The sequence below is a fragment of the Lissotriton helveticus genome, chromosome 2_2 (genome assembly GCF_964261635.1).
Source record: "Lissotriton helveticus chromosome 2_2, aLisHel1.1, whole genome shotgun sequence".
NCBI lineage: Eukaryota > Metazoa > Chordata > Amphibia > Caudata > Salamandridae > Lissotriton > Lissotriton helveticus.
In genome coordinates, this window is record NC_136060.1 from 349480061 (window position 1) to 349505076 (window position 25016).

At 45.8% G+C, this 25016-nt stretch overlaps 1 protein-coding gene across 5 annotated transcripts in view; it reads left to right on the forward strand.

The window, feature by feature from the left end:
• SORCS2 (sortilin related VPS10 domain containing receptor 2) overlaps positions 1–1783 on the forward strand; it is a 2165153-nt gene extending 2163370 nt beyond the window's left edge. For 3 of the 5 annotated variants that reach the window (XM_078678525.1, XM_078678526.1, XM_078678528.1), the window contains exon 27: positions 444–1783. In XM_078678525.1, coding sequence (XP_078534651.1) covers positions 444–508 — 65 coding nt within the window. In that variant the 3' untranslated portion in view covers positions 509–1783. Of the gene's footprint in view, positions 1–34; positions 115–443 lie in introns of all 5 variants that reach the window. The other 2 variants (XM_078678523.1, XM_078678524.1) reach the window with 1 other exon arrangement.
• Positions 1784–25016: the final 23233 nt, after the last annotated feature.

Consider the following 25016-nt stretch of genomic DNA (forward strand, 5'->3'; position numbering starts at 1 on the left):
TTTATCACGCCGCCTCAACATCGTTGCCTTGCAGTGACATCATCTGGCAGAGGTAGAAAGTTGAACAGCTACACGGTTCCCCTATTGCAGATGCCTGTCAGTGTCCAGTCACAGGTCAGTGGCATGTTGGATGGACGCCCCACGCACCATCCACCCTCGTCACCTGTTCCCACCAAAGTAGGTGCACTTCACCATCACAGAAACAATCACCCTATCCCACCCCTGTGATAGACACCTTGAATACTCACAAGTCCATTGTGAAACGTGGCTGAAAGCACTAACCAAAACACAGAACCGTATCCTGTAGTCTATATAAGAACTCTGCACCAAATATATGTATTCCCACCTTTTTGTGTGTTCTTTGTGCCTAAAATGTAAGAACAAAATCTGTAAACAGTGTTAATGCAACTATCTTATTTTGTGTTTTTTTTATTGTTTCCTAGGTAATCACTCAGGCGTGGTTCTGAGCATTAACTCCAGGGAGATGCACAGCTACTTGGTTAGCTGATGTTTACTGCTGAACACAAATGCGAAAGACTACTCTCATTTATTTTATTTTTCCCTGGAATGTCATTGAATTAAAAACATGCCAGAAAACACTGGTGAAGAGGATTTTGATGAGCCTTGGCAGGAATATATGTGTCCGTCAACTGTTCCTGTGCGAGGAGGACAGTATGGCCAAAAGCTAAAAAGACTTCTTGTCCTACTGCTGAGAGAGCTTCATTCGACTCAAACAACATCAACTTTGTGGCCCAAGGCACATGTTCTGTCCTTTGTCATTGTTCTACATACATATAGATCTATATATATACACATACATGCTCATATTAGGCGGAACTGTCCCAACATTGATCTGGGTTTGCATTAGAAACATGTTGTTTTGGTCTCTGGTGCTCCGACGTTGGAAGTTCATTAACGAGTAGACAGTGATATGTTGGTCAAATGTCTTTAAATATTAGTTTTATTGTGACGCTGCCAGGTGTGGTTCATCACTCACAGCACAGATGCTCATGGAGTATATTCACCCGATTGGCCTCCCCCTAGGACAAAAGTTCCCTTGTAGTCTTGCAGAACTAAAAATTTCACATTTAAAGAGCACAGAGACCGAAGCACAGAGCAACGCTGATGACGTCCTTTGTGATAAAGCTGTCATTTGATGTAAGACACCTAACTGCATTCGGATGTGTCGATTTCACGACGAGAGCATTGTGAACTGAATAGCAACGCTTGAAGGAGATCAGATCACCCAATCACAGAAACTTCCTGTGTCGTCATCATCTTACATAGCCCTTGGACTGGATCACATCATTTAGCTCCTTGGGGAGGGGGGTTCACGAAAAAGACTTCCAGCTGTCTTTAGTACCGTTTTGTTTGTAAATTCCACAAAAATGTAAATAGCTGTTTTGATGACTATTTTTCTCATATCAGGTATAATAACTACAAATGCAGACGGTCGTTCTTCCAGGCAAAGGGTTTGTTGTAAGTGACACACCCACTTGTTTAAAAGGAAATGTGGGGTTATGACCGACCTCATCCTACTAAAGGTTACCCAACAGCCCACATCTCGCTCGCCAAGGCCTTTGATGACCCACTTTGAAAATCTTGTTTCCACAGCCTTCCTTCCCACAACCTAATAACTGCTCCCTGAAGCGGGAAGGTATTGGCTCAGAAATATATCTCTTGTTTTTATCCATAACAGTATTGCTTGTTTGGTAAATGAAAAATGAGTAGGTTGTCATAACTTATGAATCTTTGGTGATTAAATGTATTTTCTAAACAACCAGCAAGAGAGATTAATTGGAATATGCTTTTTGTGCATGAAATCACTATCACAAAAACAAACATTCGCTATGTGCTACGTAATGGCTTCTACAGCCAATCACACACTTCTTTTGGTCCGCTGTACTCATTAGCAGGGCTTCTGCATTACCATAGCACTGTACATGGGCAGAGGCCCACAGCAGAGATGTTTTGACTGAGGGGCTTCTGGTGATATTATTAGAGTAATGAGATAAGGGAGATGCATTTTGGGGAAAAGCCTGCCCACTGAAGGGCTTGAAACATAAAATCCCAGCCTATCCTATCGAATGCCTTCTCAACATCTAGGGAGATGGCAGCCAAAGGATGAGAAAGTGAAGGAGCCTTACTTAAAATATTAAAAAATACACGCGAGTTATCGGACGAAAGACGACCCTTAACAAAGCCTGACTGTTCTGGGCCAATTAAGTCAGGGAGAAGAGGATCCATTCTAAGGGCCAAAATTTTAGCAAAAATTTTATAATCGGTATTCACTAATGAGATAGGATGAAAATTCTTGCATAAAGTATGATCTTTATCATCCTTAGGGATCAGACATATCAAGGCCTCCTGAAAGGATCCACGAGAGGAGCCTGAAACAGAAAAAGATTGAAATAGTATGAGCAATTTTGGAAGGAGAAGAGAGGCAAAGGAGTTATAGAATTCAATGGTAAAGCCGTCAGGGCCAGGGGCCTTACCATGTCTTAATGACGAGACTGCGTGGGAAAGTTCTGTGAGAGAGATATCAGAGTCTAGGGAATGAAAGTTAACGTGTGCAGAAGGAGGTGAGGGAATATTGTGAATATAAGAAAGAAGATCAGCCGAATCATGAGAAGTTTCAGGAGTATATAGAGTTTTATTAAAAGAAACAAATTTGTTTAAAATATCCTTATCCTTAAACAAAAACAAACCATTGGAGGCTTGAATAGATTCAATTTTCTGTCTGTTTTTTCGTATTTTAAGATAATTGGCTAATAACTTCCCCATTTTATTTTGACCGCCATAATAACGAGAATTACACTTCAATACAGAATTCGAAGCAGCGGTTGTGGTAAATTTATTGAATTTAGCATTGATGAGTTCTTTAAGGGAAGATTCAGTGTTGGACTGATAATAGATATATTCAAGTTTTTTAATGTTATCCAAAAGCTGAGCTATTTAGTTTGTGCTTGTTTCTTCTTTTGAGACACAAAATTAATAATAAAACCTCTAGCAGCCGCTTTAAAAGAGTCCCATATCATCACAAAAAGGGAGTCAGGAATTTGATTAAGTTAAAAAAATTCCGTAGCAAATGTATTAAATTTGGCACAAAAGGAAGGGTCAAGGAGAAGAGAGTAATTAAATCTCCAACGCCCAGGATGGGGGGAAAAGGGAATGAGATAGATATCTACAAAAACAGGAGCATGATCTGAAATTAGAATGGATCCAATGTCTGAGTGAAGGGTAAGTTGGGCTAGGGACTTACTTAGAAATAAATAATCAATGCGGGATTGGGAGTGATGAGAGGGGCAATAGAAACTGTATTCTCTAAGGTCAGGGTTACATAATCGCCAAAAAAATATCAACAAGAGCATTATTGTGGATAGAAGCAGTGAATTGGGAATGCATTTTGGAAGCAGAAAACTAGACTCTAGAATTTCTGTCTAAAATAGGATCTGTTAGAACTGGCTATTTCTGGAAGGCTAAGGCTGACACCAAAGCCAGGCAGAAACCACCATTCTAGTCAGGGCGAGGGAGTCACACGCCAAGATAACCCCTGCTCACCCCCTTGGTAGCTTGGCACGAGCAGGGAGGCTAAACTCGGAGGAAATGTGTAAAGCATTTGCACCAGCACACAACAGCAACAATATCCTAGGCACATCACAAAAGGAACTCCACACAAGGTTATATAAAAAATAACTTCTGTATTGTCAAAATTACATGAGATAGAAATCACACATGTACATTGTGCCAACTGGCACGGCCAATATTCACAAGGGATTAGGTACAGGACAGGGCCACATGGGCCACTGTCAGAATCAACACTTTTAGAAATAAAAATACTGTCAGAAATTAGAATATTGGTAACACAAAAGAACAGTTATAAATCACAACCAGTAACTACTGGTAACAGGTAAGTACCACCTACGCAACCCTAACCACATTAGGAAAATGTCATGCAAGGAACCAGGACCTCACTAGGACCACCTGTACTGAAAAGAACAACCCCATAAGTATCACAATACAATTAGGGATATCAGCAAGAACACATTACACATGATGCATCTAAAACACATTCAGCGGTGTAGGGAAGGAAAACACATGATGCCTAAAACATTCAGAGGTGTAAGATCAAGGAAGACACATGATGCATAAAAACACTCAGAGGTGCCAGAACATAACTCAATTGCGCAAAAACACATGATGCCTAAAACATTCAGAGGTGCAAGGAAAAACCACAAAATTGCACAAAACCTTACATAAGCCACCACCTGTGGCAGTCCCTAGGCCAACTGGCCTTGTTGGGGCTAGGACGCCCTGTAGTCCAAAAGTCAGGGGCCTAAATGGTGCAGGTGCCCACTACTTGCTGGGCACCTGTGGACAATCCCAAGCGCCTAAACGGTGCAGCTGCCCACTAATTGCTGGGCAGCTGTGAAGCAGAACTGCGACAGGGCCCTCACTGGCCCTTAGGAGCAAAGTCTGCACCACAATCTCTCACTAGCCCCTCATGACAATAAACAGGTGCCCCCAAACGTTGGAGCTCTCAGGCTCTGGCCACAAACATGCGGCCTGGGCTCTCACTGGCCCTCTCTAAACAAGTGTGTCCAACGTTGGAGCCACGGGGCTCTAAAAATACAGAGATGCCCTTGAGCCTCTCAGGCTCCTAAAACAAATATGGCTGGAGTCTGTTCTGCCAAAGTCAGTTCTATGCTAACTCTAGCGCCGTTCTGGGGCGCCGGTCCTGTGTTATCAGAGGGATCGCCTCCCCACCTCAGTAAAGCTTTCCCGCGGTCACGTGAGGTCCCGTCAGCTCTCCGCCCGCTCGGATGACTCCACGAGCAGCGTGGAGCTGGGATGCACTTTGTGGGCTGGGACGGCTGCTCGAAGACGAGGCCCACACCCACGGATCCCTCGGCGAGGTCAGCTCTACTCATGGATCCCTCGGCGAGGTCGGGTCTCCTCACGGGCTCGGACGCGGCTCCTTCCCACGGTCCAATCGGTGCGCAGCCCTTCCGGCGAGCCCCTCGTGACGTGGAGACTCCTTGAGCTGATGGCCACTCGCAGCGCGGCTCCACAGGCGAGCCTCCGCAGGTACCCGGGAGTCATCCAATGATAGCGCGGCTACCGGGACAAGCCCTTCTGACGTCACAGCTTCTGCGGGGCGTCTCAGCGAATCGGAGCGCGGCTCTCGGGGCAGGCCTACAGCAGTGGCCAATCAGAGCGCGGCTCCTGGCGAAGAACGACCAATCAGGTCGCGGCCCCTTCGTTTTCTCGACACTGCGACCTCGGAGCGGAGACAGCCGCTTTTGATCAATTTCAGGGCCCCCGGGCCGCGGCGATGAACTGCAGGCAGGCGAATCAACACGCCCCGCACTGGGGAAGCTCACAACCCTTCGGCCACCACCAAACACTTGTCGATGAACACGTCGACCTCGTAACACGGCGGCAGCAGTCAGCGCGGCACTCTCATTCAGATCAGAGAGCAGCCAGCGCGCTGCACGGGGCAAGTAGCAGCTCTTAGTCGAGCAGCCCCTGATTTCCACCGCACACAGCAGCTCACGATCTCTTCAGCCCACAGCAGCTTCAGGGGGCACAGCAGAGTCTTGTAGTCCTTAACAACCTTTCTGTCCCTGGGTTGCAAAACAGGAGGCCAGCTCTTCTCTGGCCCTTGTAGATTCAGAGACACAGCACACAGCAAAGTCTTTCTTAGGTCAAGCAGGTAGGGTCACAGCACACAGCAAAGTCCCTCTCCTCCTCAGCTTCAGTTGGTCAGCAGAACAGGTCAGCCCTTAAAGCACACAGCAAGGCAATCTTCCTTCAGTTCTCCAGCAGTCCTTCTTCCAGCAGAGGTTCCTCTTGATTGTAGAATCTGATCTTCTGTTGTCAGGGGTCCTTCTCTTATACCCCTAAAAGTCTTTGAAGTCCTTTGAAGTCTTTGTGCAAGGGGGCCCTGAGCCCGGTCTAAACCAGTTCTGGGTGTTGCTGGAGCACTGGGGCTTTCCTGGCTTCCTTCTTTCTTTCAGTATCAGGGACAGAGGTGACAGTCGCCCATCGGGAGGTGGAGCCATCATTGTGGCAGGCAGGCACAGCCTCATTCACTCCCAGGTGCTATCTCCTCCCACTTCTCTGACAGCAGATGCAGCCTTTCATCCACGGGCTGACTCAGACAACCTCCTGGGGGCTCTGCAGCCCCTGTCATCCTCAAACCAGACAGTCAATCCACAAGCAGGCCCAGGCTCACTCCTGGGGCCAGGCTCCAGCCAATCACACGCCAGGTACAAATTACACAAATATGCCAACTTCTAAAAGTGGCACTTCTAGACTAGACACAATCATGCCGCATATACCATTGCGCAGCATTCAGTCTCCCGAGTTCTCACATACCAAATTCGACCCTGCACTCCCCACACATCAGGAACTACCATGGGCATACATATTCCCCATTCATTCCTATGGGAGGGCAGGTCACTCACCACACATACACAGAGAGCTCACGCACTTTACACTGTAACACAGTGAAAAAGTGCGCAAAGGTCTAAAATCACTAACACCAGGTTCCAGAAACAGGCTAGGAAAAAGCAAAAAGTTTCGGGGTGAACCTGCCAAAAGGGCCAGGTCCAACAGGATCCAAGATTTGATTGCAGTCACCACCAAAAATAATATAATCATCAGTAATTGTAGCCATTTTTTCTGATATAGCAGGCCAAAACTATTTATCAATACCAGTAGGAGCTTAAACATTATATATAACCACAGGAATCTTATCTATAAGTAACTTAACCAATACCCATCGAACCGCAACATCACATTCTTGAGAAACAAGAGAAACATTTATCTTTTTGTGACATAATAATACAACTCCACTTTCTTACCTATAGCTGGTGAGTGAAAAACATGACCCACCCAACAACGTTTAAGTTTCAAGGCTTCAGCATCAGAGAGGTTGGACTCTTGTAGAAGAGCCATATCCGCCTTAAGTCTGGCTAAATGGGATAAAACCTGTTGTCTTTTAATAGGGTTATTCAACCCTTTAACGTTCCATGTAACAACTCGGATCTTGAATCAACAAAATTATGTACGGAAAAACCATTAGATGAGAAGAGAGAGAAGGAATGAGAATAATTAGAAGCGAAAAAGATAAGAGCATGAATAGGGAGAAAAGACAAATTACAAATTTATGCACGGGCGAAGGAAGAAGAAAAGAAAAGAAAAGAAAGAGAGAAAAGAAGAGAAGAAGAGAGAGAGAGGAATAGTGGACAGTATAGGACAAAGAGAAACAATGAAGAACATACTTACAGATATAAACTGAAGACCAGGAGTGACGACGCCAGAAGATGACGACCTCAATAACGAGAGCAAAACACCATCGGACATCCGAAAAAGGACAACATGGTACTTAACTAAAGGGTAACATCGGAATGAAGTGGAAAAGGGGTAGACCTGCAAAGATAGGGAGAGAAGACATTGAGCTGTCTAAAGAAACAAAACATGTATTTTATGAAACAATACAAAGATCGAGACATAAAACACACTGGCATATAGGTACATAAAAGGGGAGCATAGTGAGGATGGAGCACAACAATGAATATGTGGGTGAGTCTAGCTTTAAGCTGAACAATCCAACAACTCTTGAGGTGTCCATGACATCAGCCCCATGTCGTCGAAGAAATTTCAGCAGAGCAAGAGGATTCTCAAAAGTTGTGGTTTTTTCTTTGTAGGTAACCTTGAAGAGGCAAGGATGAAGTAGGGCATACCTGCCGTTGAGAGCGCGTAGTTGTGGGCGCATATCCAAGAACTGTTTGCGTCTGTCTGCCGTTACTTTAGCCACATCATGGGAAAGCTATAGGCGGTGACCTTCCCAAACAATCTGCTTTTTTGATTTGGCGGCAGATAAAATCTGAAGAAGGTCAGTATATTGTAAGAACAACATGATGACGCCTCGGGGCTTCGGAGAGATTTTTGGGCCCAGTCTATGTGCTCGTTGAATATTGAAAATAGGGGAAGTAGGAAGGTCCTGAATTTTGGGTAAAAATTATTCAAAAAAACTCAGTCGGGTTTGAACCTTCTGTATGTTCAGGCAATCCATAAAGTCGGAGATTATTTCAGCGATTTCGATTTTCTAAATCTTCCGCCTGTCTCTTGAGGAGGGAAATGTCCTTTTCCAGAGTTGTAATCCGAGAACAGGAAGACTGAAGAGATTCTGTTGACTGTTCCACAAGAAGAACACGAGACTCCAAAGAGGACCATTTATCGTGTAAAAATTGCACAGTTTTTGTAGTTTCAGCCATAAATGGTTTCAGCGCACGAATTTCCTCTAGTATGAGATCCATGGCAGCGGAATTTGATGAGGTGCCTGGAGAAGGAGGATCTTTTTTAAGTCTTTTAGTTGATGCAGATTGTGGGAGCTTACTTGAAGATTGCGATTTTGGAATAGCCCCAGATGTCAAATCAGGTTTTTGTAACGCACTTTCCTCCATGTCAGGGGGAGTAGAATCAGAGTCTGAGCAAGTGCGAGTATGAGTGGAGGTGGAGAGTTTAAGATTGCGCAGTTTCCCCATAGAGATAAACAGGAAAGAATATGAAAGTAGAAGTCCTCTCAAACAATTTACAGTACTCCAGAAAAAATTGATGACAGGTAGACGCACAAAAGGATTATAGCCGCAATAGTGGTTGGAAAAGAGCGTCAAAAATCTTCAACAAAACATTTGTTGAGGAGTGGGAGCTCTATCTGCCTCCTGATACAAAATGGTGGCACTGCAAATTATGAAGAGAGGAGTGGTTTAGAAAAATTGAGGAAAAGCAGCAGGCAACATCTGTATTAAGGGCCCACACGTAGAAAGAGAAAATGTAAGCAGTAATTTCATCATTAAGTCATTTCAAAGCCATTTTGCGCATAAAAACGGGCACCAGCGCGAGCAGACAAAAAACAAAATGGCGGCCGCGACAAAAACGGGCTGAATTTTGGAAGATTTCAGGGCGTAAAGGCAATGCGGGAGGTCGTGGAGCAATACATGCTGCTCACCTCATGTTCCCATCCACAGTGCAGCGCCTGGGAGAGCTTTCCGCCGAGGAAAACCGCTGTAATTAGCCCTTATCGGAAGTCCAACGGCGGAGCCCCGCTATCAAGCCGCCATCTCAAGCGGGGTTCAAGCCACGCCCCCTTCTGGTGATATTATTGACAGCACAATTACCTCGTTGGTGATGAAAGTAAAGGCCCTTCTTTGCAAAACGTGTTCTCCATTAGTAACTACCTTTGTGGGGTTCTATATATATTCAACAGCATATATAAAAGACAAGAAAGAAATGTAATCACAAATTTTTATCATGCAAATATAATTGCTAACATATGAGGAAATAGAGGGGCAATTAGTCCTCTTCTATGGCTAAAGAACTAAGGGACATATTTACAAGGGAAGCAGAGTGAGGCCTTAGCTTTCCTGGCTTAACGCCTCACTCCGCCACTTCAGAAATGCAGGATTGCAACATATTTACTAGAATATGGTGCAGCTCTGCGTTTCCCCCTACGCTGGCGCTAAACTTAGCAGTCTAGCCAATGCAAACACCCTTGCAAGAGTGTCTGCTTTCAGGGGAAGATTGTTTATGTGCAGGAAGGTCCGCCTTCCTGCACATGAACAATCTTTAAATTCTGTTTTGTAACTTCTGTGTGTGCTGCTTAAAACTGAATTTTTTTAAATGATTGTTTATGTGCAGGAAGGTGGACCTTCCTGTACATAAACAATCATTGACCTTTTTCTGGTTCCATGTTTGCTGCACATATTAAACATTTCTCCTTGTTGCGCCATGGTAAGACCAGGTTTTCCCTGATCTTTATTTTGCTGCTGCCTCCTATTTGCACCACCCTTGTAAAGAGGGGGCAGCGTCAAAATCAATGGGTGTTGCAGTGGAACGCCCACAGCGATACCCATTGCACTCCCCTTTCACGCAAAGCATAACGTGAAATGGGGCCTTATTTACAAGGCAGCGTAATGCCCCATTAAGTGGCTTAACGCTTCCTTGTAAATAAGGCAAAGCCCCTATCGCCACAGGAACGTCGTAAAAAGTGATGTACCTGTGGTGATAGGGGCTTATAAAAATGCCCCTAAGTTCCAACTAATATTTTCTACTGGTTACCCAGCATAAACAAAAGCAATAAAACCCCAACTGCCCACACATGTCTCCTTGTGACATACAGTAAACCTGAAGTCAGCTCAAATGTAACCCCTATGAACAGGAAGACTTGAAGAGAAGGTGTCGCTAGGCTTAGAAAAGCAGCTCCTCCTTTTATTGTACTGAAGTATTGATCCCCTGTGAGAGCCCAGTGTAGTCTAGTACTTGCGTACTCAAAGATATAGCTTCCAATGCCACACTGCCTTTAAATTGTGAAAATGATGGATGATTATGAAATGAAAGACTACAAGTAGCATATAACAATGGGGACCAATATGGCTACTGAAATAGCAACAAGAAAAATTTCAGGTACAAGATCTAACTCAGAACCAGCTCGTCAGTACAATGAATGATGACACTGCTTGTCTGAGGGCAAGCGTACCTTGTCTTTAAACATTTCCTATAGACTGCTGAAATTGAATTCACCAGTGGCGTAGCTAGGCACTTTGCCGCACTTGGTGGTACCTGCTTTTGCCGCCCCGCGACTGAAAAGCGGGGTGTGGAGGGGGAGGTGCTGGCAAACATTTCTACTTTTACCGCCCCGCGGAAAACGCAAGTAAGACCGGGGGATGCTCTGCCCCCAAAACTCGTGCTGCCCGGCTCCCCCACACCTCCACATTGCTATGCCATTGGGATTCACCAGTCTAATGGCTTCATGCTATAGCAGAGCACCGTTCCTTCAGAAGAAAGGTATTTGGAGCATTCACTGGAAAACAACTGCTGACAAGCTGAGTCCCCGTGAAGGTGATTCACAACCACAGGATGATGTAAGATTTCCTGCATGTAAAATAAGAATCAATTTGTACTGAGGAAAAGATAAAAGGCTGATGTGAAACCACACACGCAAAAGCATACATCGGGATCTCTGCTTCCTTGGGCCTCCTCTGTGGTTTTATGCTGTCTTTTCAGCTCACTCTCCTCCTTTTTCTGCACACTTCTGCCCTCTATTTTAGCCTCACCCTGCTCGTTCTGTCCCTTATTTTGTCTCTTTCTGCTTGTTTTGGACCTTTATTTTGCCTTTTTCTGACCTTTATTTTTCCTCTTTCTGCTAGTTTCTGACCTTTTTGTTGCCTTTTTCTGCCCGTGATTTTTCCCCTTTCTGCTCCTTTCTGACCTGGCCCATCGACAGAAACGTCATATCCACTGCGTTAAGATGCTCCTAAGGGTAATTTTGCTGCGCTATACAAATGCTGATTGATTAATTTACTAAAAAGAGAAACAAATCTCTTGGCTATTGAGGCACATATTCAGCAGGTTTGGAATGTTAAAATCAACACTTACCTTTTTTGGATTCACATTTAAAGAGGCTCTCAGCTGTAACACTGATCTGAGAGCTGCATTCTGGACACATTGATGCCGTATATGCTGGGATGTGATTAGGCTTCCAATAAAGCCATTTTGGGCTTTGGACTAACGGCCACTACAACAACACAATGAGAATCTGCCGGGAGGTAATGAAGAGCTCTTTGAAGTTGACGTAGTTCAGGAGTCTCTGACAAGTATGTCTTAAGCTATTGGTGGCTTTCCAGGTGCAAGCATCTAGCTCACAGATGTAAATCCGAGCATAGCAGGTTAATCAAAGAGCTTGGAAACAAGAGCCCAAGTACTCGCTCCCCGCCACACACACCTACAGACACATGCACATACTCACAGTAAGACTGACTACGAGAAACTAAAGGGCATATTTACTAGAAAATGGCGCAGCGCTGCAAGACATCTTGCTGTGCTGAGGTGAGTCATTAGGAAAGTGCAGGGATGTGTCGTATTGGCTGCATAGCACCAATTCAGGCACCCTCGCACCTGCATTGCAGGGATGATTGTTTTAGTGCAGGAAGGAAAACCTTCCTCCACAAAAACAATTACTGATGGCGTTTTCCTCCTTCTATGTGTGCTGCAGAATACGGCACAGAAAGAGAAAAAAACAAGGAAAAATAAAGGTATTTCTCCTCGTTGCACCACTTTAACATCTCTCCTGTGGAGGTGTTAGGATCTGATGCATTTCCAGGTTTGCGAAACCTTGTACATCTGAGAATGTGTCAGAATCCATGTGTGTTGAATGGGAAAACCCACAGCAAAACCCATGGAACTCCCCTTTCATGTATGAAAGAGGGCCATATTTACAATGTCACGAAAAACCATGCAGGGTGACTTTACGTGGCCTTGTAAATATGGCTCAGCATTGTGCGCCACCAGAGTGTCAAAAAAAGTGACGCACAGGTGGTACAAGGGCCTTTTAAATATACCCTTAAGCCCTTGAAGGAGATGCAGTACCAGTCCTTTTTCAATTTAAGGCACTTCCCAATACATTAAGAAATCAAATGTAATGGGAAATGGTACAATGAGTTACTAAATCTCACAATCTGGTTAAATTAAGAAAGATCGGTGTGCAGAAGTCTAAAAAGTGGGTTTGCTAACACCTAGCAGTTACGTCACATGGGATTACTGCATAACAATTTGACAGTGTCATGGATACATCATAATTGGTGTAATTCTTTGACAAGCGGAAAGGGAATATACACATTAAAAAATATATGGAAGGACCCTACTTGTGTGGTCTGCTTGTTCCCTTATGCTTTCTCCTATTACTGTCCTTCCCTCACCAGTGATTGCTAGAGCTGCTGCCTTATATCCAGTCCCTCTAACAGAGGTCATCCTTGGCAAGGTTATGGAAACCTCTGCTATAACAATGGCAACACCTGTGGGGCATGTGCTGCATTAGAGTGACCAGTCCCGGCATACTGGTTAATTTAACATAAATTTGTCCATCACTAGAATTTTGTAGGCCACCTGGATGGTATGGATTCCACTCAGGGTATAATGTTGACCCTTGCCCATCCATGGTATGTAATAACAATACACAGAAACAAAGCAGAATCTGTCCTATTGAGAACTTTGTACATACGAGCTCTTGATGAAATGTTTGCTTCTGCGCCAAACATATATTTTTTTATTCTTTGAGACTCATTTACAAGGCCCTATAGGCACTTTTGCACCACTGGAGTGTCACTCTTTTAATGATCCGGTGGCGCAATGTGCAGCAGCATATTTACAAGGCCATGTAATACCACTTTACGTGGCTTTTTATGGCCTTGTAAATATGTGCCCTAAACGGAAGCATTTCCAAATGTAAACCTGAGAATGCGTCAGATTCTAACGCCACCCCAGGTGTGGCATAAGGAGGCAGCTGCACACATACAAGGAGAATATTGCCTCCATTGATGGATTGTGTGCAGAAAGGTGTTCCTTCCTGCACAAAATCAATCATCCCCGCAACGCAGGCAGCCTTGTAACATGGCTCAAGGGTGCCTGCGTTGGTGCCAGGCTGCTTTACTAGCGCTGGCGCAGGGGTTAGTACAGGCTTACACTGTATAGTTGTAAATACAGCGCATTCCCGCATGTTTATAATGATGCAGTGCTGCAAAATTGCTTGCGGCGCCGCGCAGCTCGATTTTATTGTAAATTAGGCCCTTTATTTATGCCTTCACAAAAAACATGCAAAGCAACTAACAAAGACTGTGACCATCACATTCAAAAGTCATCATATCTGCTATCATTACAACTCACCTGTTGTCACCCTCTTGCAAATTGATTCATCATCTTTATCTCTTTATCCTCCCTCAACATAAACATCCTTCTCATTCTTGATTATTTCCTTAGCCCGTGGATATACCCGAGAGTCCCCCTGAGTGTCCGAGCTGCTGAAGAATGCCTCACCCATGAGAGTCTTGTGTTGCAGGCAGTGCCACCCCTGCAGCCTCGGGCCCTGATCCACCATCTGCACCCTGAGTTCCAACCTTCCCAAAGGCATCCAACAATTTTCTCCAAGTCTCTAGGTCTTATTGGACCTTATCGTTCTTACGAGATAGTCAAAGGTGCGTTTCCTTGGCCAAAGCCCATTCAATTCAATTCAATCCATTCAATTATGTCTCACACTCATCTGGCTACTGTAGGGCTCCATGTCTGCCGCCCACCTTTTAGCAAATAGTCGTGCCAACTGCAGTAATTTATAGTGCATTTTACCCCATTTTAGGTGGTGCAAGATAACCAGTATGCACTGCTTGGAAAGTAGCTATAATAGCCCAACTTTAATGTCCTCTGTCATAAGTGCAAGGGTGGGATGAGACCAGAGAAGAACTGGATGGGCTAATCCTTGCCTCCTTATTTGAATTGAAACTTTCCTCTACATTAGCTAGGACATTTTTCATTCTATGTCAGGACACAGAGGCAAGGTTTAGGCTAGTTTAAAGCTTTTGTATCACTAGGGAAGCCAGATTGGAAACCGGTTTAAAGTAGAAACCTTTTAAAGATAGAGTTGGAGGACCAAAAGATCTCCGCCAAAGTGACCCTTCAGGGTACCAGTAGGGCATAGCAGCGCTGGCCCAACAAGAAGCAACCGCCTATGCTGAAGCATGAAATCCCAGTGCAACATTAACCAGTCTCGTTGACTGCTACTCTATAAATGTGTCTTACTTTGATACAAACTTCTCTACTCCTCCTTTACTAATTAGGAACAAATTCTTGCATTTATCTTACCCCAGTGGCACAGTCACTGGACCTCCATCCTCCTCCTAGCACCCCCCCTCTTCTTTTTTTGACAGAATAATCCAATTATGACCTCATTCCTCTGATGATAAATTCAGCAGTTTTTATGATTGTGTGTATGCTGTAGGATTTAGAGCTGGCTCAGTTTACCTCCCATACATATTTTACTATAAATAATGTCGACCTTTTAAAATCTGTTGTGCTATTCATACAGTCTGTCTGTGGCACATAATAATAATCAGTCCAGGTGACAGCTGAAATGCCTTCCCATCTCCACAACTGGCACAGTCTGTGTGCTGGGTCTTTTAGGGTACATAAACACAAGTGGTTCTTTTGGATAACGATTTTTGTTACACCTAAAGTTGTCTGATTACTACATGCAAGAGAGGAAAACAAAAAGAAGAAGAAAAAGGAACACGTAGGGTAAAAATGCACAAAGAATTATATATCTTTCATGAAATCATAATAATCAGTTTCAACAAACAAAGTGCTTTATATATGCAAAGTGCATTCAGAGAACTAAACTGTCCATATAAAACAAATGGTAAATTCAAGTAGTTTGGTGAAAGGCCTGTACAATCTGTACAAATATTTAGTCTCTATTCAGTCACATTCATCTGCCCATAAATGTCCAGAAAAAGAGATTCATTACAGGCATCTTGTAGTATCGTAGACGTTTCAAACCTCTAATGCAGCGTTGTTGGAACTGGTTCTTTCTAGTTGTGAGAATCTGGCCTGGTATATGATGTCCACTAATTAAAGTGGTTACCTTGCACCAGTTCAGACAACCCTTAGGTGATTTAAGGGGTCTCCAACGACCTTAGATAGCTATCCAAGTGGTAGCTGTGGAAAGCAGCCTTCAGGCTAAGTCTTGAAGTAGTGTAAAGCAGCTTGTTTTACCAGAATGCAATCTTATAGTATAGATTAAAGGAAAGAGAACCACACAAGGTATTTATAAAAATATGTAATTATTATATAATTCTCTCTAGTGCCTTCCAGTATCTCCTACATGGAGTTATATATAAAGCACACAATACTTAGAAAAGAAATGCCAGTAAATAGCACTTATACACAGTGCGCCCTTGGGGAGGGACATTAGGAGAGTGATATAAGAACCACAACTCGAGTCAGGAGGATGTCAGGAGAGTGTAGATTTACTGAAACCCCAAGGAACCACCCAAGGTGAGTAGATAGGGATCCCACGGAGGACGGGTGCAGTGTGGGAACATGACCGCGTGCTCCGTACAACTCTATGTGAAAATCGTGATTGGAATTTTGGAGATTAAGGACCCTTCCCAGTGGACTTCGAAGAAACCCTGTGTAAGACAGAAGGTTGGAGAGCCACCCCACCCGTGGATTCCGAAGTACCCAAGCTACCTATCCCAAGGAAGCCGGTGCATAGGTTTGAAGTGGCATCGGAAACAGCTGTCCAACTCAATCGAGGACTTCGAGAAAGTACCGCTGCTGGAAGGGAGAAGAATGTCTAGTGGAATCCAAACTTGGGGGCATATTTACAAGGGCTTTATCTCCGCTTTTTAAAGATAGAGATAAAACCAGCGCCCTATTTACAAGAGGGTGCTAACATGCATAATCACATGTTAGCACCCTTTTCCCCAATGCCTCCGTTTGCATTTCAAATGAAATGCAAAGTGGGCGTTACTGGGCGTCCCCCTGATGGACTACCTTGCAAATATCGCTGATGTTTACATCGCGATATTTATAAGGCAGCCCACATGATTTTAGCACACATTAGTCACAAAACGGCCGTTTTCGCCGAAATCTAACGCCTGCTAAAATCCTGACTTAGCCATCCCTAAAATAGTGGGTGGATTATGCTGATACGACCCTGTGGGTCGTATCATCAAGGTTATCGCCCTTTTGCAGAGAACATCGCTGGAAAACCAGCGATGTTCCCTGCAAAAGGGCGATAATCTCGCTATCTCTGGAATTTTTTTTGCCCTGGAGTAACGCGTTGTTAATTACGCACTACCAGGGCGATAAATTTCAGAGATACCTGCGATAATATAATTATCACTAATGACAGCCAGCAATAATTATCACTGGCCGTTGTTAATATGCCCCTTGGATTCTTGTCGAAGAGTACCTGAAAGCAGAGGGGACAGAGTCTGGGCCACTTGAGAGTGACCAGGGGCTCGGTAGACAAATGCCCACCGATGTTGGGTGCTTCAGGATAGTTGACGGTGCTCTTGACTCTGCAGCTGCGGGGACCAGGTGATGCTGAGGACGACCAGGAGCTAGATGCAAGCTATCCCACGAAGGATGTCGAGTGCTGAGGGGCCAGTGTCTGGAGGGAGCACCAACAAGCCTTGGCAATAGCAACCCACGCAGGAAGTTAAGAAAGTGTACGGTTTGGACCAGCAAGGCCCATGAGACTCACCAAAGCAGGGGGAGTCAGGGCAGACCTGGAGCAACCAGGGGCACCCAAGAAAAGCAAAGTTGATCCTCAGCTGGACTCACAGGCCGGAGGCACAGAAGTCGCTAGAGGACCGCAAGCAATTTCACAAAACGACAGGCCACAGAGCACTTAGTGCGAGGAGGTCGAAGATCTTGATATGACATGGTGCCAGAGGTTGGGGCTTCTCGGAGCCCAATGGACTTGTTAAAGAATTGCCAACAAGCACATGCACTTGTAAATATACGCGGTGCACAGGGGTTCGGTATTGCAGTCCTCAAGAGGGATACTGGCCGCAAACTTGGTAAAAGGGCAGCTCAGTCCTCGAGGAACGTCGAAACCCACTTCCTGTGTTTCTGGACCCTTCGGAGTCTGTACGAGCTCAGGATCAGCAGACCGATCAGCAGTGTTGAGGTGCCTGCGGATGCAGGGAAGTTTCTCCTTCACTCCAAGTGAGATTATCTTCAGTTGTCTTTGATGCTCAACAGGTCTTGCACGGATCCTGTATGGTGCACAGGCACAGACAATTCAGCAGACTGAGAGGGAGACAGAGTCATGCCCAAACGGAGTCCAGCGAGGTCCAGAGTACCTAGATGGACGAAGTGCAGTGTTTTCAACTCAGAATCTTGTCCACGACAAATCTAACGTCCTACAGCCAGGTAAGCCCTTACGTACCCACGTGAGAGGGTTGGAAAGATTCAGGGGAACCTCCAAGGGGAGGGTCTGGACAGAGGGGAGGTTACTCCCATGTCCTTTGTCCTGTTTCACACCAGAGCAGGAGCCAACTGCTCCCAGGACTGGTTTGAACTGGACTATGCACAGGGACACCAAATGTGCCCCTAATGCAGACTTTCAGTCGCTGGCAAGCACACCCACCGAGCCCTAATACACTAAATCCTGTCTGGGAGGTGATCACACCTCCCTGTGACAGGATGCCTATTTTTCTGCCTTCCCATGCTCGAGCTTGGCTCAGCAGTCGGAGGGCAGAAATGTGTCTGGTCGGCAGCAAACATTTTGTACTGTCTGGAGTTAGAAGGCTGGTACTGGCAACAATAGGGACCCCACGAAGGACACTTCTGAGGGGTGGAATCATACCTCCCACACCAGTTATAGGTTTGGGGGTATGATTCCAACATGTTTGACACCAAACGATAGAGTTTGTTTCCGCCGTTTTAGAGTTGGTCATCACGCGGTCGCATAATGCCCCTCTCTAGTAATATATATCAGCTTCTCTGACAACCCGGGAGAATGGACTCCGTAGGCTGCAGGGGTGTCCTGCTCATGCAGAGACACCCTCTCACTTAGAACCAAGCACCCTGCCCTCAGGATTGTAAAGGCCTGCTATAGGGGTGACTTATAGTTTTTAAGTGCAGTGGCCCTTAGATATTGTAAACCTATATCTTTAGTAAGTGGTGTATGCACCAGCTTACACAGGCTACAATGGCAAGCCTGTAGTTCCATTTTGCATGGCCTCTCACGGGTGGCATAATACATGCTTTAGCCATTTGGAAGCCTCTGGGGTACCTATGCCCTGGGTACATGTGTACCATATACTAGGGACTGACAAGAGTGCCCCAGTATCCATTCTGGAGTGTACCTAAGTACATACATAACAGTGTAGGGAGGAAGCGGATAGCCTGGGTACCTGATTAGCAGGATTCCAGTCAGACTAGTCAAAAACCAGCTCAGCAGAGGCAAAAAGTGGGGGTACACATGCAGAAGGATCCTACCTTCGTACATTAGTTGGCTAAGGTGGTGACCAAGCTACGCATAACATACCACTCCTGTCAGGATTAGGTGATTACACTCACTGTATAACCTGTGCTCACCCATGGGGAGCTTGGCACTAAGCAGTCAGGCTTATCACAGAGGCAATGCCTAAAGCATTGACACACCACTCACACAAATACATTGAGCATCACAGAAGAGACTTCACACATGGAATATGTAAATAAAGATTGTATTCAACAAACACATTAATTAACACAACATGAAAATCTTGTATTTCTAGGCATAAGTCACACTTGGAAATATTACTAGCGGTACTAGGCCCAGCGGTGTTAAAATGACATCAGTAATATGCAGACATTAAAAAAATCGTATTTAACCCCAGCACCCTTATGTGGTGCTGTACATTGTCAGAACTCGGCCCACACTGGCAAATAACACAATTCAAATACACACATTTGTAGGGTGTACCCCAGTTCACAACGATATCAGGAATGTGTACAAATAGGAATTTATATAACACTTTTCAGCAGCATTGTGGGCCAAGGCCGCACAGGTAAAACCAATGTCAAAACTGAAATATTCGTTAGGTAATAAAACAATCAAGTCAAATAACACTACTGGGCAGTGCTACTAATAGTAGACTGTTGTAATGCAGCAAACTCTCTCATACCAGCACCATAACACAAGTGCAAAGGATATTAGCAAGTTTGTATGAAGCACACTCGCACACAAACACACTGGCACCGTAAGGCGGTGCAAATGATATCCAGCAGGTCAGTTGATTACATGAATGCGGACCCCATGGCACAATCCTTCCCACACCTCTCAGTTACTCCCCCCCCACAAGTTAGAGTCCAAAAACTCCACCCCTTACTATATCTGTTTAAGGCTGGAGTCACACTTAGTCAGAAGCACAAGGGAGAAGGCTGGAGTAACTATCAGGGTAACCAGGCAACAGTCGACAAATGGGGTGGGCCACCACTTGGCAAAAAAAGGTCTAGAGGCTGTCCCAGTTCAATAAAGAGATTCCTCATTCCCCTTTCAGCACAAGCTCAGTTCTGCAAAGCATAGGTGGGGTCACGCAGTCACTCGACCCGCTTCCGATCCCTCGCTGAAGTGTTCCTCAGCCCAGTCACTTACTCTCACCACCCCGGTCGATCTTTGTGATACTACCTGGCAACATGAAGTTGTGAGGCTGGGTGAGAAGAGTGCAGTTGATTCACTGCACTGAGGGTAAGACGGAACACTTTGTGAATGGGGGTATGCAGCTATCCCTGCAACCCACGGGAAGTGATACACAACATCTGGTGTGTGTTAAACTGAATCGCACCAGACAATCCGGTCACAATGAGCCACAAGTCGGATTTTCAGTACCTCCCTGGAAATGAGACACAACCACAGGTACATGATGATACAAGTCGTGCCAGAAAACTCAGTCACAATGAACCAAAGGTCGGGTTTGCCGCACCTCCCAGGAATGATTCAGAAAAGGGGGTGGTGATGGACAGAGCATCTGAGTTAAACAGAACACTCATACCCAGTCAAAAGATCAGGGCTTGATCCATCACCGTTTTTTAGCTCACTGCACCATCCCAGCTCAGAACCTGGCTATATGCAAATTAGTCTGACCCTGGCCCAGTGCATCATGGGAACAGGGCAGACCAAACTACCAAGCCAATTCTTTACTGGAAAGGAAACAAGCTTCCGGGGACCGGTTTCTGGCATTGCAGCCGTCTTCGGCCCGGCTTGCTTGACTCCTGATGGTGCAGTGAGCAAGGGACTCATGTCTGAGCATACCCTGCCACTCCTATAGTGGCCAAAACGATTCAGAAAAGGGGGTGGTGATGGACAGAGCATCTGAGTTAAACAGAACACTCATACCCAGTCAAAAGATCAGGGCTTGATCCATCACCGTTTTTTAGCTCACTGCACCATCCCAGCTCAGAACCTGGCTATATGCAAATTAGTCTGACCCTGGCCCAGTGCATCATGGGAACAGGGCAGACCAAACTACCAAGTCAATTCTTTACTGGAAAGGAAACAAGCTTCCGGGGACCGGTTTCTGGCATTGCAGCCATCTTCGGCCCTGCTTGCTTGAATCCTGATGGTGCAGTGAGCAAGGGACTCATGTCTGAGCATGCCCTGCCACTCCTATAGTCGCCAAAACGAATCAGAAAAGGGGGTGGTGATGGACAGAGCATCTGAGTTAAACAGAACACTCATACCCAGTCAAAAGATCAGGGCTTGATCCATCACCGTTTTTTAGCTCACTGCATCATCCCAGCTCAGAACCTGGCTATATGCAAATTAGTCTGACCCTGGCCCAGTGCATCATGGGAACAGGGCAGACCAAACTACCAAGCCAATTCTTTACTGGAAAGGAAACAAGCTTCCGGGGACCGGTTTCTGGCATTGCAGCCGTCTTCGGCCCGGCTTGCTTGAATCCTGATGGTGCAGTGAGCAAGGGACTCATGTCTGAGCATACCCTGCCACTCCTATAGTGGCCAAAGCGATTCAGAAAAGGGGGTGGTGATGGACAGAGCATCTGAGTTAAACAGAACACTCATACCCAGTCAAAAGATCAGGGCTTGATCCATCACCGTTTTTTAACTCACTGCACCATCCCAGCTCAGAACCTGGCTATATGCAAATTAGTCTGACCCTGGCCCAGTGCATCATGGGAACAGGGCAGACCAAACTACCAAGCCAATTCTTTACTGGAAAGGAAACAAGCTTCCGGGGACCGGTTTCTGGCATTGCAGCCGTCTTCGGCCCGGCTTGCTTGAATCCTGATGGTGCAGTGAGCAAGGGACTCATGTCTGAGCATACCCTGCCACTCCTATAGTGGCCAAAGCGATTCAGAAAAGGGGGTGGTGATGGACAGAGCATCTGAGTTAAACAGAACACTCATACCCAGTCAAAAGATCAGGGCTTGATCCATCACCGTTTTTTTACTCACTGCACCATCCCAGCTCAGAACCTGGCTATATGCAAATTAGTCTGACCCTGGCCCAGTGCATCATGGGAACAGGGCAGACCAAACTACCAAGCCAATTGTTTACTGGAAAGGAAACAAGCTTCTGGGGACCCGTTTCTGGCATTGCAGCCGTCTTCGGCCCAGCTTGCTTGAATCCTGATGGTGCAGTGAGCAAGGGACTCATGTCTGAGCATACCCTGCCACTCCTATAGTGGCCAAAACGATTCAGAAAAGGGGGTGGTGATGGACAGAGCATCTGAGTTAAACAGAACACTCATACCCAGTCAAAAGATCAGGGCTTAATCCATCACCGTTTTTTAGCTCACTGCACCATCCCAGCTCAGAACCTGGCTATATGCAAATTAGTCTGACCCTGGCCATATGCAAATTAGTCTGACCCTGGCCCAGTGCATCATGGGAACAGGGCAGACCAAACTACCAAGCCAATTCTTTACTGGAAAGGAAACAAGCTTCCAGGGACCGGTTTCTGGCATTGCAGCCGTCTTCGGCCCGGCTTGCTTGAATCCTGATAGTGCAGTGAGCAAGGGACTCATGTCTGAGCATACCCTGCCACTCCTATAGTGGCCAAAACGATTCAGAAAAGGGGGTGGTGATGGACAGAGCATCTGAGTTAAACAGAACACTCATACCCAGTCAAAAGATCAGGGCTTGATCCATCACCGTTTTTTAGCTCACTGCACCATCCCAGCTCAGAACCTGGCTATATGCAAATTAGCCTGACCCTGGCCCAGTGCATCATGGGAACAGGGCAGACCAAACTACCAAGCCAATTCTTTACTGGAAAGGAAACAAGCTTCCGGGGACCGGTTTCTGGCATTGCAGCCGTCTTCGGAATGAGGCACAACTTCTGGTGCGTGATTATACGAGTTACACCAGGCAATCCTTTTACAATTAACCCACTGTCTGGTTCACCGCACCTCCCTGGAATGAGGCACATCATCTGGTGCGTGAAGATACGAGTCGCACCAGACAATCCAGTACCACACACACAGTTTCAAGTTCAGTAGCACAGCATGAGGTAGAATGAGGCCCTACAATGGATGTGCCCTCTCTTTGAGGGTTGCAACCTGTGATTGTGCCACTGCACACTAATGAGCATGCAGTCAGGGTATCTCACAAGAGAGATGCAGCACAGACGATAAAGCGGTCCACACAGAGTACAACAACTTGTGAATCTGCTTGCCACTGAGGCGAATGTGTGTGCTTAGGCCCGATGATGCAAGGATCCCATTGCTTAGATGCAGGCGTGGTTTGGGGGCTCTACACAAGGCAGTCTGCTCTCCAGGCACAATAGTTAGTTCTACGCTCACACCGCGCTGCAATCAGGATTCACAGATGAAGTATGCACTTGAGCGGGCACCGCTTTCCAGGTGAAACACATAGTTGATGTACATCCTTCACGGGAGGCCTTTGATGTCCCTGTGAGACCTCTACAAAAAACAAGGGGCAAGCCAACAAGTCCTTGGAGAGCACAGTTCAGGGTGCCACACAGCAGCAGGTAGTCAGCCCAGGCCAGCCACTAATCAGGCAGGGTGTGTGGTCCATTCTAATGGCAGTCTCCTCCTTGTGCTCAACAGATTCCTCTGGCAGTGTGCACCACGCAGTCCAGGATGTTTGGTCCCACATCCCCACAAGTGCATCTCTGCCCGGCTTAAGTATGGCACCAGTAGTTAAATTATAGTGTGCCTTTGAAGTTGGGAGTGGTTCAGAGGCTTCCACTTTGAACCGCCGATGTCTACCCTAAATTTCAGTTCTGCCTGCCATGAAGCCTTGGAACACAGATCTTAACCTTTAGTGGGGCCATGATCTGGCTTTCAAAAGGACAAGTGTCAAAACCTTTCTCCCACAATCTATCCAGCCAAGTCCTCAAATGGCAGAGGTCTGTCATTCAAGTTGTGTGTCCAATGTTTATGGCTCTCTTTGGGGAATACACAGATGTGCTCCCCCAGCCTCCAGTTTGGACTGGAGTCTAAGTAAAAGACACACAAAAGAGTTTAGCTCAGAGAAATGCCCACTTTCTAGAAGTGGCATTTCTAAACTATTGGAAAATATCATAGGTAGTGAAAACACACGTGGGGGTTCTTCACTAGCTGGCTCCTGCCTTTCACCTATCACTTGCTCCACCCGCCAAGGCTCCCCCTAGGGGTGTTCTAGTGGTAGTGAAAAGCACCCTCAGCAATGGCCAATGATTTCAAAAGGGTAACCTGAGCATAAGTGCAAATGTGCACACACAGGCATGCAATGGAAGGCCTAAGACATGCCTGAAAACACTATAAGACTACTCCCGGCTATAAGCTAAAATTGTAGTTAAACAATAATTCCGCAATTACCCCATGTTGACCCATGGGAAGAGCAAACCTCCTAGGTAGTGGAAACCCACATGTGGATATTTCACTTACTGAGCAGGGAACACACGTGTACCTGCCCTGCCTTTCAGGTAATAGTTGCCCTACCCCTCAGGGATTACCCCCAGGGCATCCTAGAGGTAGTGAACGGTCCCCTCTGCATAGGCTAGTGGTTTAGAAATGCCAACCTGAGCATAAGTGCAACTACAAAAGACCTGCAATGGCAGGCTTGAGACCTGTTTGAAAGGCTATTCTTGTGGCTGGCACAATCAATCCGGTGGTCCACTAGTAGCCATTGCAGTACCTGCCCTGGGTATGTGGTGTTCCTCTTTACAGGGTACTCACAGGTACAGGACCTAAACCATTCAGGCAATGTGAAGCACATGTAGGTAGGGCATGAGTGCTTTCATACTGCATTACAGTGGGAAAGTGCCTAAAGTCCTAAGGCCCAAAAAAAAAAAAAGAGAATCAGCAAAAACCAGGAGGGAAAAACAAAGGGGGTTATTATCAAGAAACAGCGCTAAAATTATCGCTGCTTTAACGGCAGGAAACTGTCGCTAAAGCTGCGATAATGGGCTTGATAATATGCCCGTGTGAATTCCCATAGAAGCCCATATTCTGGTGTGCACATGGGCTTCTATTGCAATTCTCAAGGGCATATTATCAAGCCCATTGTCACCTCTTTATTGACAGTTTCCTGCTGTTAAAGCGGCGATAATTTTAATGCTGTTCTTGATAATATGCCCCAAAATGTTTTAGGGGAACCACCCAAGAAGGGCTATGCCCAACATGTGTGTACGTTCTACACTCCTTAATGGGTCTT